Source organism: Cygnus atratus, chromosome 10 (assembly GCF_013377495.2).
Source record: "Cygnus atratus isolate AKBS03 ecotype Queensland, Australia chromosome 10, CAtr_DNAZoo_HiC_assembly, whole genome shotgun sequence".
NCBI classification, from domain to species: Eukaryota; Metazoa; Chordata; class Aves; order Anseriformes; family Anatidae; genus Cygnus; species Cygnus atratus.
The window spans coordinates 4295003-4309136 of NC_066371.1; the positions used below are offsets into that span (position 1 = coordinate 4295003).

Below are 14134 nucleotides of genomic sequence, written 5' to 3' on the forward strand. Positions count from 1 at the left end.
CTGTGGGTATGAAGCAAGCTGCGATTTCTGCTCCTCCAATGCTTCCAGGAGATGGGTGGCTTGCATTTGCTCAAGCAGGACCAAAGAAATCTCAAACAGATAAAGAAATTAAGGTTACATGGAGGAAAAAAAAAAGTGTAACTTATCCTCCTTTATCCTTCTGTAAGTTCAGATCCACGTAAACATTAACAGCATGAATGTGTGGGGTGTGATCTGTGCACGCAGCTGGTTGCAGCGGTTCCACGTAAAGCAGCAGAATTCCTGACCGTGTGTGTTCTGCATTTAGTCCTGAAACGGGTTTTTAAAGGCATGCTTTGAGATGTGGAAGAAAACGCACTGGGAGATATTTGCAAAACCTTAGAAATACCGATTTTTTTGAGAATGTAGTAACACATGCAGAGAGCCCTTCGTGCACGGGCTGGTGCTTACACTCCGCTCCCCATGAACCAGCCTTGGCAGTGCCACCTCCTGGGACAGTCCCAGGAACGGTAGGTGCAGGCACAGCACTTCTGTTGGTGAAAGGCAGCAGGGACTATTTGTGTGCAGCATTTCCAGTAGCTCATGTTAAGGACCTAAGTGCCAAAATCACTCTAAATAGAAAAATGTTTCAGCTTTTGCATGTATCAGTATTTCCTTGCTGCAATGATCATGAGAGTTTTGCAAATACCTGCTCCTGTGCTGCAAATCGCAGTGTAACACTTTAACTAATGTGAAACAATTTGGCTGAACACACCTTTGAAAGCACAGTTTAATTTAGTTTAATTGCTCTTAGTTTTAGAACGGGAGAAGACGATCTTTTTCACGTGATACTGAAGAAGTGGGTAATGCTCATTTGTTTGTCACATCAGGGCTGGATCGTGACAGCTGAGTCTACCCAGGCTGTCACTTTAATTAGGCTTTGCTTGGACAATTTTCCCTTTACTTAATGTCAGGTAGAAGAAAACTTAGCTCTTTCAGACACGTGTGCTGAAGAACTGTTCTTACGCTCATCTGTTGGCATCGTGATGGCAGTTTTGGTTTTCTTGTCCCTGGTGTGGGCTTTTGAGACCGCTATGGAGGTGAATGTTGTAGCTGGAAGGAAAATAATTTGGTTTGGGTTTCAGGTGTTGTTTTTATCCTTTTCTCTTTTTTGAGACAGCGTGATATCATACTTAGTATTTCCAGAGGAAAATACTTGCCGTTTTCTCCTTTCTTACCTCTTGGTTTGAGCCATTCTGGTAAATCCTCACTTCTGGCTGGGCTCTTGATTAAACCCTGGGATGTGTGTGCGTGGAGCATCAACTGGGAGAATGCACATTGTCCTGCTCTTGGTGTCTGCGAGATGGGGCACGGCACCGGGGCTCAGCTCTTGGATCTGCGTGGGGATTCGTGCACCGAATGCAGCACCGAGAATTTCATCTCTTCGCATAGCTGCTTTTGGAAGCTGAGGTTTGCTGGCTGTGCTTTGTGTACAGTGCTGTTACTTCAGACCTACTAAATGGCACGGTGAGATGTTCCTAAAGCGTGAGTGCCGGTTGGAAGGCTTAGAAGAGCCTGAGCTGGGGTTTGATTTCTGTCACCTAAACGTGTTTGCGGTTTATATGAATTGTTTTAATGTTACAGAGAGTAAGGTGACAGGCAGATTTGGGGTAAAAATGGTTAATGCACGTTTCTGAGGCTCTTCAGTCTTACAAAAGATCTGGAAGGGGCTTCGAATTTCTGTTCAGGTTATTCTGCTCGAATGATACACCATTATTATTTTAATATAAGTTATTTGAGTTGAAGCATTCTCTTTGGAGAGTGCCAAAAAAAAAAAAAAGTGCCAGATGGGAACAAAATGAGGGGCAGAGAGACTCAGCCACATTGTACTGTTCAAAAAAAAAAAAAAAAAAAAAAGGAAAAAAGCAGTAAAAAGGGATCCTTCTGGTTTTATGACTTGAAATTCTGTGGTGTAAGCCAAAGGATGCTAAATCATTGTAGCCCACGTGGGAATGAGACTTGTTTCTCCGCTGTGTTTTTTTTTTTTAATTTTTTTTATTGCTCATACTCTGAAAGGGAAGACGGCTAGTATCCACTGCAAACCCTTATTGAGTTTATACCCATTCCTGTTTCTGGAAGGCAGTGCAAGCTGTCGCAGCTGGAGGAGAGCTGACAGCCTGAGGCAAGGGGTGGCAGCGAGGTGCGCTGCTGGTCGTGCCTGGGGAGCTGTGACTTGTGCTGCTGAGCCCAGGTGACATCGGTGCCAGCCCTCGCCGTGTGGTTTTGGTGGGCAGGGAGACTTGGAGCAAGGCTTGGATATCGCAGATATTTCGCCTGATTGTGGTTACTATGGTTATAGCTCGCGGTGGTAAAATGTGCTGTTGTACTTGCTTTGCTTGGCTTTTTCGTAAAGGGCTTGTAACCAGCGTACGCTGGCTGTAGTAGGAGTGTGGGCCTGCCTCTGAGGATTTTATGACTCCAGTTATTATTACTATGCCAGTTGCTTAACGGACCTGTTCTTTAGCCTTCCTGAGCTTGCTGCTAGTGTGAGTGAAATGGCCAAGTCATGAATTGGAAAACCACTCGGGCATTTGCATCATTTAAACAAAACAAAAACAATAAAAAACCTGTTCCTCAGATCCTGAAGTGTGTTCACCAAAGCCCTGGCAGTTTTTTGGCTGGGTGCAGAAGACGCCCCCAGCGCCGCCGGGCCCCCTCTCCTTGGGCACGCGCCTTCCCGCCCGCGGGGCTTTTGCTTTCACGTCTGCTGGTAGCAGCGAGCAGGGGAGTGCGTAAGGAGGAGTATGCAAATGCGTTTTTTGGAGAAGTTGTGCTAGTTATGTCAGTGGCTGGCCAGAAAATGATAAAACTTAATAAATGGAGTGTGCTGTCAGACGCACAGATAAGGAGTGGGAGGTCATGGGGGGAGGCGGCTCTGCAGGAAGCTTTTTTTTTTTTGATGTGTAACCTTCCCTGGGGAAATACGGTGTGATTATTGCATTTTTCTTTTAGTTGGTAAGTTTCCATTTTAAAATTCACATCTTTATTCAAGCAGGGCAGTGCTCCTGCAACGCCAAGTGCATGTTGGTAGCCGTTAAGGTTAGAAATAAGGTTTGGAAATAACATCACAACCAGGCACAGCAAAAAGACTTTGAAGGTGCTCTCAGATTCTTGAATTGGGATTTCCCATGAACGGCTCAAGTTTCTGATTTAACTGGCTGTGTAAACAGCAAATAACTGTAAGTCTGGGCAGAGGAGGCAGCTTCAAGCAGTGAGGTTAATCACGTAGGGAGATAGTATCTGCCCTTCCTTTGAAGGTTTCTTGACACTTTTTTTTTTTTTTTTTTTTTACTTTATTTTTTAAGATATGGGAAATGAAGATCAGAAAACAGTGTGTGAACATCCTTTTTTTTTTTTTTTTTTTTTTTTTATCTAATAGAATTTGCTGCTGGCAAGGAAAAGTTTCACAGCTCTGCCATTCCTGGAAGAGCAGCAGGTCAACAGGTTGCTTTAGACAAGCTGCTGCCAGCTTTTATTGTGCTCGCATCAATCTGAAAATCACTTCTGTATAACCAAAACGCTTACTCTTACGTGTTTATTCACAGTCACCCAGACAGAAGTTGCTGTATACCAGGATTTTAAAAGCAAGGATGCTAAATACTTTCGCTATTCTGTAAAATATTTGGTGGAACAGGTGGCTGCTTGATCTGATCTGCAGAACTTCCGAGGATCATAGTTATATAAGGCTGAAGTCCATATGATTTTTGTTTAATCACTTGGAAATACATATAGATTGTTGCATAAAATGCATTATAGTTTCTGTAATGGTTGAAAAATCCACATGCCAGCGTTGTTGGGATAGATTAGTGGCCTGATTCCAACCTGTAGACTTGATGATAACCTGTGGTAGTGAAATCGAATATCTGGGTATATATGGCTTCAGTTACGAGCCTCTTCGTACTATTGTACAGAAAACCAGCACTGAACGAGGCGTATTAGGAATTTGGATTTTTATGTGACCGGAAGGTAGGACTCTGTAGAGTCCCACTGCCTGCACTGATCTCTAAATGCAGATGCTACATTTGAGCGGTTAATGTTTTGTATGTTTGTTTAAGAACATGAAAACATCGCGTAGCTTCTTAAAAAAGGCTCTGTATGTGTAGTTAAAGCACGGGAGGTGGTTCTGGAGGGTAACGGTGCTTCTTGCTGGAGCAGGTTTACCAGAGCTCCTCGTCCACAGGGGCAGCAGCCGCCAGCGCCTGGGGCGCGTGTAGCTGCCGCGGGTTTTGTGCTCGCTAACACTGAGCAGGGCCAAAGGATGACATTTTGGAGAGCCGGGTAATCAGCAGTGCAGCACTAATGAAGTAGGTGATGATCAGACTAACAGGGTTCAGCGCTTCGGGGTGCGTGTTTCAGTAGCAATCATCGCAGTAACTGTGGCGTAGTCAAACTCGGGCCAGCTTTGGGCCGCGCGGGCGCCTCGGCGAGGCCTGGTGGCGATGGCCGAGGCCGTGGCCTCGGCGCTCCCACTGGTGGCACGAGGAGGGCTGGCCTCAGGCCCCGTGGTTCCCCGACATTCCTGGTGGTTGTGTGCTGCCCCTCGAGGGCTTCCGTTCACAACGTGTTAACATCTGACCTGTGCAAGAAACTTGAGTTGTGTTTGTAACCCGCATAACAGCTGTGGGCAGGTACAGACAACTGCTGCAATTAGCACGCGGCTCATAATTGAAGACGGTTGGAGCTGATAACCCGGCCTTCTTCCCCTCCTAAGCTGCATGGATGGTGCAGGGGGCGTTAGATGTCTCTGGCAGGTCCATCCATCACGGGCAATCAGAGTATTCAGAGAATAAACTGCTTTGTGATGTGCCAGGCCACGAGGGTGAGATTTCAAGTTGTTAAGCCGAGAGGAGATGAAAGTCTGGACGAGGAATGCAGAAGAGACGAAGGCATAAATCTGTGAGACTGCGTGAGCACCAGGTTCTCCTTGCATGCTAAGGCATTTTTTTGTATTAATCATAATTTGAAATGCCCTTTTAAAGACAGCTTTGCTTACCTCTCTTCCTTTTCTCTTTGACTCCAACCTCTGAGTTTTATTCCTAAGCATTACTTGTGCCGTGCACTGCCCTTGAACTCAGTTAGCTCCCTCAAACCGGAGCCTGCTGCCAGTGGTCGCAGGATGAGTGTCGCTTCCCTTGCCTTACCTTGGCCTGCCCCATGCTCTGGCAGCAAAAAGGCATGCTGGCGTGCTCTCCTGCCCCTTGCTGTGTAAATCGGCCTGTTGGGAATCTCTGTGTGCTTCGCAAGTGCCTGACTTTTTTGCTGCTTTTTCAGTCTGAACATACAGCGTGTATAGTACTGAGCACCATTCAGGGACTTCAGACAATTGTATGAGGACAGTGTGTCGGAGGCTGGCACAGCCTTTCTGCCGATGGAGTACTGAATGCCTGTTTGTTTCCTGTGTTCTTTCCAGTGAATTTCAATCCCAGTGTTTGGAACAAAGTCATCTCAGTTACCTTCTCTTGTTCTTTGTTACATGCGCTGTTCGATGCGTCAGCAAACTTAGAAACTCATTTGAAAAATTAAGTTGGAAGATACTAAGGAAACCAATGTTTTAATTTGAAAACTTCTGTCTTGTTTGGTAGCAACTGTAGTACTCGACATTAAATAAGTGAATCCATGTGGTATTTCATTAGTGAAGTATTCTTCCCCAGTTGCTGAAATAGATGCTTTTTGTGAAGTGGTCTTTGCTGTATGAAGTCTGACTGCAGATCTCTTTATTGTCATTATAGAAAACCTAGGATAAACTCTCAGTTGGTGGCACAACAAGTTGCCCAGCAATATGCAACCCCACCGCCACCTAAGAAGGAGAAGAAGGAAAAGGTGGAAAAACAAGACAAAGAAAAGCCTGACAAAGAGAAGGAAATTAGTCCAAGTGTTACAAAGAAGAACACTAACAAGAAGACTAAGTAAGTTTCAAGGATGCTCTATTACATGTGGTGTGACTTCAGTACCATGCATTAATTAAGTTAAAAGTTAATCTAACTAACATCATAATCTCCCCTCTTCCCTCCAATTTTTACAGACCAAAGTCAGATATTGTGAAAGATCCTCCTAGCGAAGCGAATAGTATACAATCTGGGAATACTACAACAAAGATGAGCGACTCAAATCACACTTCAAGGTAACTTTATAGAAAAGTTAAGCTCTTAATATTTGAGAATTGTATAAATTGCAGACGCTGTTTTTTTGGTGGACCATCAGAGTACGGTCTAACTGACAGGATCTGGCCGAGTTGGTATGACAAGGCCACCAGTGGCTACGGGCCTTGCATGCGTGCAATAAGCATTCAACCACGCTTCTGGTGAGGACAGGTTCAAGCATTTGAAATACTCATTCTATTAGCCACTTGGTTCTCATTTTTCTGCTTAAATAAACATGTGTCAACTGGGCAGTAATGTCTCCTGGCTGTAAAATACACTGGGCAAAATTCACCAGCAATCATAGTGGTCTTTATCAAATTCATACCGTCATTTGGTAGCAGTAACGAAGGTTACTTTTAAAAAAAATTTCCTTACCTGTAATTAAATAATTGTAATTGTCAGGATAATTCTCTGAGTATACTGGAGTTAAGACTGCATGAACAGATTTGTTGGAATCTTGCTATCAACAAAAAGCATGAATGGTTGGCTTTGTATTTATCTATTTCAAATGAGCAGCTGTTTGTGGAGAGCTGTTCAGTCTACACTGATGCTCCATGCTTGTTTTCGTTAGGGTGGTGTCTTGTGCTTTTTTCATAATTCAAAAATTCAGTCAAAGTACAGTTCTTACGTTTCTGAACTTACAGAACTGCAAAAAGCAGAATTCAACTGGGTACTCTCCTTGTGTGGGGCACACAAGAATTGCATCCGTCCTGTAATCGCATAATGTTTTATAGGGAAGCTAAGTGAACAGAAGCACAATTTTTGTTAGCTGCAAACAGTCGTAAAGTACATGCAAAACATGGCTTTCACTGCTGTGTTAGCATAAAGATGGGCAAGCCATGACTGCAGAAAACTGTCTTGGAAGATTTTAAATAATAACATGAAAACATTTAGTAATAGTGACTGCCCTTTACAGAGTAATTCACTGGAATGTAGCGAAGGCATTGTGAGATTTGCTGTGCTTAAACTGGAAGACCGAGCTCTTTGTGGTGACTACTGCCAACTCTTCCTCAGTCTCCAAAGATTTAACTGTCCGTTCCTGATTTGATTGTAGAAATACAGCTTCATTGCAATGATATTTTTGTCTTGTGCTTTTCAAAACAGTACTTATTTTGAGGCTTAGGATGCAGGAGACTTGATGCACTTGACTAATGAGATAACATTAAATTGATAGATTGCGTCAAATAATTGTTTTTACTCCTTAAAGGGAGTCACTTTGTCTAGTGCAGAATCATCTAGTCCATCTTTTGTGGCAAGATTTTTTTCATTCCTAATTAGCCCTTAATAATAGTATCAAGACTAGCTGGAGTATTTTTAAGGGATGTATCATTTCCTTCAGTTATTAAACTGTCTTTTTAAGTACTTAGCTTAGTGGAACTTTTCTTGCAGCTCACTGCCCTCAGGAGTGCTCTCAAGAATCTTTTAAAAGGACCTGATTTTTTACAGAGTTCCAAGTTATCTATTCAATTATTTGTTGTGCCCAGGTTTCCTAGCTTTTTTTTTTTTTTTGGTAATTTGTATTTTAAGGGATCCTGTTTGAACTTCTTGGTTACCATGGCTGTTTCTGAAAAAAAATACCTTGGTTTGTTCTGCATCTTCCTGCACTCTTTGATTGTTTTGAAACACATTCCTAGCTTGGCCATAAACCTTTTCAGCTATAAAAGAGGATATGAAGCATCGGTGTGTTTAAATCAGTGATGGCTTCTGACAAGCAATAGCAGGAATGCACGTTCAGCCCTGCAGAAAGGTGGAGGCAGTAAGGTCTGTTCCGGTGTCTGGGCCGGCATTTCTTTGGCTGTTTCAGAGTACAAGAGAAAACAAATGACCTAGTCAAATTACAGGAAGAACCGGGTTTCCTAGAGGAACTCGGAGTTTAAGGAGGAAAATACGTACGTGTACTACGCTTCCGGGAATGTTTACTGCTGCCTCTGCTGCCAGTGCTTTGGGGGCAGCGCTGGTCTGCTGAGACGCTAGCCGAAAGCTGATGGAAACCCCAAAAGTTGCTGAGCTGGCTGGCCTTTCTTGCTACCCGCAAACACGGTGACATCATTTCATCTAGTCTGTGGTTACGTGTTAAGTTTGCTAACTCTCACAAGTGCGTACGTACAGCGCATACACGTGGGTGTATGTCTCGCTGCTGCAATTCAGTAAGCACAGGTACTGCTTTGAAAAGGGCAGTCTCTGACCCGAGGGGCAGATTCAAGTAGGAAGTTTTACTTGTAGTTATTCTTACACAGTAGCATTTTAATTGTATTTTCTATTAGAAATGCTGCTCCTGTTCCACATGTGATATGTTGAAACAGCCTCCTAGGTTAGACATGAAAACACTGGTTTTGGTGCAGTAAATTCTTTTTTGCTAAGGAAGTTTGCAGAAATACTGTTGTTTATTTCTGAAGTTGTACATCCATCCTTAATACTTTCTTCTATTCTGTCCAGTTCTGGAATACCACTTGGATAGCTACTCCTTAAGGACTTCCCTTTTGTTAACTTAACGCTGTAAGCTAATGAGTATGCATGGCAAACACAAAGTCAGCTTAGTTTCCTCTGTTTTTGTTTAGGCTGCATTAGCCTAATATTCTGTAGACAAAGAGAAGATAGGTTTAAAAGCTGGAGCTTGATCCCCAAGTACGCTATCCTTCCCTCCATCTCTTGAAATAAGGCAGTTCTCAGCAAGCTACTTTTCACTGAAGTATAAAGACTCTCGTTTTTAATTTCCCTACTGGGAATATTCCACTGTTTAAGTCTGACCCTTAATTAGGAGCAAAAGCTGTAAATTGCAGCAGTTGCTGCAGCCGACTTGGAATTGGTTGGTAGCTGGAGGAGTGTCCAAGAGCTTGTTGTTTCAGAGCTTTGGACCAGCCCCTGAAATGCACATGAATGTCAGCTTCCTAGAGTCTAGACCCTTATTAGCTACATTACTAATTGAATGATAGCACAGCATGCAAATTACTGAGATAATCCTGAGCTATAAATACCAGTGTGTTCTCTTCTGTTGTGTTTTTTTTTCCCTAACCAAAAAGAGCTAGCTGCAAGAAATATCATTGTACGTTCTGGATTTTATTTTCAATAGCTTTGTTTCCAGAGGGAATGTTTTGAGCGATTTTATCCATAGCCTGATTGGGCATCTGATTTGTACGAGCTCAAAGCAGTTGAAAGAGAAGCCAAGTTGTCCCAGTGCCTGTGTTGTTTGCAGCTGCAGAGTTCCAATATGGGAATGAAAGAACCGTGTTCAAATGCTTTCATGTGGTTTTGTATTGCGGAGTCACAGCCTTGTCTCATAGCATCAGGGCACATGATGAGATGGGGAGTTTAGATAACAGAATTCTTTCATCTGCCCCTTGGGGAGGAGATCCCTAGGTCTCCCTGGCTCCTGTCTGCTTGACTCTCTTATAGTGTCCTCCTTTCTGGCTGAGCTGGATTAAAGATAACCGTCTACAGCACAGCACCTTCTGCCGAGCTCTACAAGACAGGTCCTCCCCTCGGGATCCAACGCGCTGCTGCAGCCCTCGCAGGCTGCGCTGCTGCAGGGAGCAGAAGGTCAAACCTTTGTCCTCTGCTGAGCAGTGCTTACTGCTACCTAGATTCTCTTCCCGATTGTTGCAGTCTGCGCAGGCGAGTGGAAGAAAAGTCACCGAGTTTGTTGAATACTGTTTTTTGTAACAAACTCTTCCTTTCTCATTTATTTTTATCCTGTTTATAAATGTTTTCTCCTTTATTTTAGACCCAGACTGAAAAATGTGGACAGAAGTACTGCACAGCAGCTGGCAGTCACAGTGGGAAATGTCACAGTAATTATCACAGACTTTAAAGAAAAGACTCGCTCCTCTTCCACGTCGTCTTCTACAGTGACCTCCAGTGCAGGATCAGAACAACAGAATCAGAGCAGCTCGGGCTCTGAGAGCACAGACAAGGGTTCGTCCCGTTCCTCCACGCCAAAGGGGGACATGTCGGCAGTCAATGATGAATCTTTCTGAAAATTGCACATGGAGTTGTGGAAACTATGAATCAGGGTATGAAATTCAAACACTCCACCTGCCCATGCTGTTCAGATCCTGGAGAGCCTCTTTTGTGCTTGAACACACACTTTCTTGGACATCGACCTCTTACTGATGCAACCAGGATAATTTCTGCTTGCCGTGGGCATCTGGCCACCAAGGAATTTCTCACCCTAACGATTACTCTTGACACTTTTATGTATTCCATTGTTTTATATGATTTTCCTAACAATCATTTATAATTGGATGTGCTCCTGAATCTACTTTTTTATAATATCTGCTGTGCACAATTTTCCATGAACATTACAACTTTTTGTTTTGGGATAGGGAGTGGGTGGGGAGGGAAGGGGGCTTTATTTATTGCATTCACAAACTCCATCCTCTCTCAACATATCCTTTTTAAGTTCAGTTCTTCTTCCAGTTATACTGTGTACTATCAGTTTTGATATAAATTATATATAAATATATATATAAATAAATATATATAAAGGGTTATTTGAAACCAATACATGGAAACGCTGGTGCTTGAAACACTGTGAAGTGAAAAAAAAATATTGAACAGTTAAAGATCCGGGACAGTCCCCTTCTGTGAAAGTGCTGAAACTGAAATGGAACTGGTCTTAGGTGAAAAGCGTTCCTGAAGGTTTGAACCTAGATGGGACCCATTCTCTCGATTTGTTCCTTCCCCGTTTCTTCCCTAAGCAATGGCTATAAGTGTACTGGACACAGTTTTGATTTTTTTTTTTTATACCTTGGGATTTGAAATCAGGAGATTGCTCCAGATAAATGTGTATTTCTACTAGGGTAACTCAGCTTGACAGCTTGCAGGTTCGTGTCCAGCTGGAGCGTAAGTGTTCAGAACTAGTCTGGTGCCAGCACGCCACGGATTCACGCGTTTCGGTAACATCAGCACTGCTATGTCGTGCATAGCCAACCCCCCAGAAGTTCGGTATCCTTAGGTTTAATGACTTTTATCAGTTTTCCAGTCCTGTGTCGACGACTGAGGTAACATTAAAACTGGAGCTGTTCGCTGTGGGTTTTGCTGCGCCCAGCGGTGTGCGGGTCGGTCATCGTCCGCTCCCTCCCGCCTGTCCTGTCCGTGCTGCCGGGATCGCTGTTCTGTTTGAATTCCGGCCCTATCCCAGGGATGATCTCTGAGCAGCGTGTCATCTGGTGAGGATGTTAGGCTTGTCCACACTAGGACACTCTGGGCATGCTGCTGGGGAAGCAGGCGTAGTGATGAGCTGCCCCGCTGGCGAGCCCGCAGCGCCTGCGACTCCTGCTTGCGCCCAGTATCTCTTCGGTTGCGTTCTGAAGCTGTTCGGGCTGTAACTTCTTCTCCTGGCCTGTTAGTGTTGCTTTACAGTTTACCTTCCATGCATTATCCTGCTAAAACACTAGTCTGAGGAGGTGAAACAAACTTTAAAAAAAAACAAAAAACAAAAAACACACCTCTTTGGCTTTTCATCTTTGTTTAGTGGCCCCAGGGTGCCCTGCAGTAATTTCAGGCACAGAGGCTGTGGCTTTATTCGACATCAAATGCATAACTTCTGGGTGTGAGGAAAGAGGGCCACTTCTTGACAACTTCGTGCCAGCTTGTTGTGTTGTGAATTATTTGCTTAGCAAGAGTGATTTCTCTTTGTGGAGGCAATGGATTTGAAATTTCCTTTAAAATCGTGTGGTTTTGAGTAGCAGACGTAGGTTCCTTTCACACTAGCGACAGAAATCTGCGAGGTACCAATCCATTACCACCTCCGCTCGAAGATACGTGCGGTGGCAATGCCTTTGTGGTGGTGGTTTTATTCTGAGTACGTTGATATGGACACCCCAACTTAATTCCGCTTATATTCACAGTATAGGCTGTCTGTACCTTTTTAAGCATTTTTGAAGTATTTATTAAAGAACCAAAGGAAAACAGATGCTTCCTATGAGCATCAAGACAATTTATTATACATAGTTTTAAATACTATGAATTTCTCAATCCACATTTTAACATTAGTGGGATATTGCAAAGACATTCCTTTTTCCAGTTTTTACTATTCCTTTAAGGGTCTCAGGGAGGGTAAACTGGTCAGCCATATTTATTTATTTTACTGAAATGTATTGGAATAATTTTTTAAAAGAGATTTTTTGAAGATGCCCCTGAACTTGTATATTTTGCACTGCTTTATAAATGATCCATTATCGATTAGGCTTGCGTGCATTTTGGCCGTGATCCAGCAAAGCGTGTAAGCGAGTGGCAAGTCCCTTCAGCGGGGCTCTTTCTGGTGCTTAGTCAAACACGTGCTTGCATTCTTTGTTGAATCTGGGAATTTGTGCAAAAAAAAAAAAAAAAAAAGCATTGTGTGTACCAGGAAATTGCTTCTTTTTAAAGTGAATGGACCTGTAGATTAGTTGAAAAAGCTTTAACGCAGTAACCAGCTACTCATAGGCTACTGATTAAGTCAGTGAAATCTGTTTCTTTGGGTGTGCCTCCTTGATAAAGTAGCTTACTATACATAAGTGGGAAAATTTATTTTGAACAAGTGACCTGTAATTCTGCATTTAGTAGAAATTGCTAGCTAAGCGTTGAACTTACCCGGCCTCATTCGTAGCTGTTGTGTTGTGGATTTGGAGGATAGCGTTTGCTTTTACACTTGATTTCTGAAGTTAGCACCCCCAAGGCATGTGTCTGGAAATGGGATTCCCTTCACACGTTGCGTCCTCTGGTTATCCTGCTGTTGTTGGGGAGCATGTTTAAAGCCAACCAAGCCAACAAAAACACTAGTATAGAGGAAGGACCAGGCTCTTGGTATTCAGTGGCACGGAAAGCAGGTAAGTAAAGCACAGTGTTACGTTCGCTAAGTTTCAACTTTTACACAGACACACACATACACCAACACAGCTTGCCTGACTTGCTCAGTTTGACATAGTTACGCAAAGGAGAAATTAAAAAAAAAAAAAGGCATTTTACACAACCAGGCTATTTATTTTAATTGGAACACTTTGCTCGTTTTGAATTGGACAGATCTAAAACATGGCAGTAGCTTCCGCGAGTTTATTTCCACTGAGACGTCTTCACCTGCCTTACCAAGATCATTCTCAGTCTACTTTTTTAAGCTCTACCATAAACTTAAATTATTGAAAATTTATTAATTGCTGACTATATAATAACCTTTGCTTGTATGTAACCGAATGGTTTTAAGAGCCAACATTTAGAGTATGACAATGGAGCTGAACAGTTTTTAATGCGCAAGCAGTTCTGTTCTTGTGTATGACTTGTAACCTTAATTTACTGTGTAAAGATGGTTACATTATTTCCTTAGCTTTGTTTGTTGGAGACAAATATAGAATGCTTGTTTAAGTATGTCAAAACATAATCTTATCTTGTGGATTTTTATGTTAATGTATTATACGAGCTATATTTTTCATTTGCCCAGAAAGACAGCTTGTATAACGCTTTTGAAAGTTTTTCCGCTCTGTAAAGTCTTTAGAGCTGACAGTCCTGTTAGGTTTGTTTTAATCTTCATGCTAAAGTGTCAATGGTGGTTTTGTGAACTGGTCAGAAATTCACAGGTCTTAAATGTTTTCGGGAAATTTATATTGGACACTGCTCTTTGTCTAGCAAATAAAAGATGTTAATATATTCCTGTTACTGGCATGTGCACGACTGTTATTAGAAGCCACTTTATCATTTTCCTGCTTTAAATAGAAATGTCTATTTATGAATTCTGCTTGTAGTTTTTTCACAAATAAAATAGTAAAATTTAATTAAATCTGAAAGCTCTCTTTTTTGGGAGATGCCAGCATTCGGAACCAGTGGAGTCCTGCTGAAGCACTTTATCTCTCTGTACGTCTTGCCCGTGAGCCATCCCCTGAGCACCCCAGTTCTGCAGACACGGTTGCACACGTGGAAAGCTTCAGGCGCGTCAGTACGTCCGTGTTGTTCCCCAGGACTGCCGGTACAAGGAAAGCTCGTGGTGGGTGTCTGCAGAATTTGGG

The 14134-nt window shown here is 42.8% G+C and overlaps 1 protein-coding gene across 1 annotated transcript in view; it reads left to right on the forward strand.

Moving 5' to 3' along the window:
* Nucleotides 1–13830, forward strand: part of RYBP (RING1 and YY1 binding protein) — a 44455-nt gene extending 30625 nt beyond the window's left edge. The window contains exons 3-5 of the mRNA XM_035546992.2: nucleotides 5748–5924; nucleotides 6041–6139; nucleotides 9880–13830. Coding sequence (XP_035402885.1) covers nucleotides 5748–5924; nucleotides 6041–6139; nucleotides 9880–10132 — 529 coding nt within the window. The 3' untranslated portion in view covers nucleotides 10133–13830. The remainder of the gene's footprint in view (nucleotides 1–5747; nucleotides 5925–6040; nucleotides 6140–9879) is intronic.
* The last annotated feature ends 304 nt before the right edge of the window (nucleotides 13831–14134 follow it).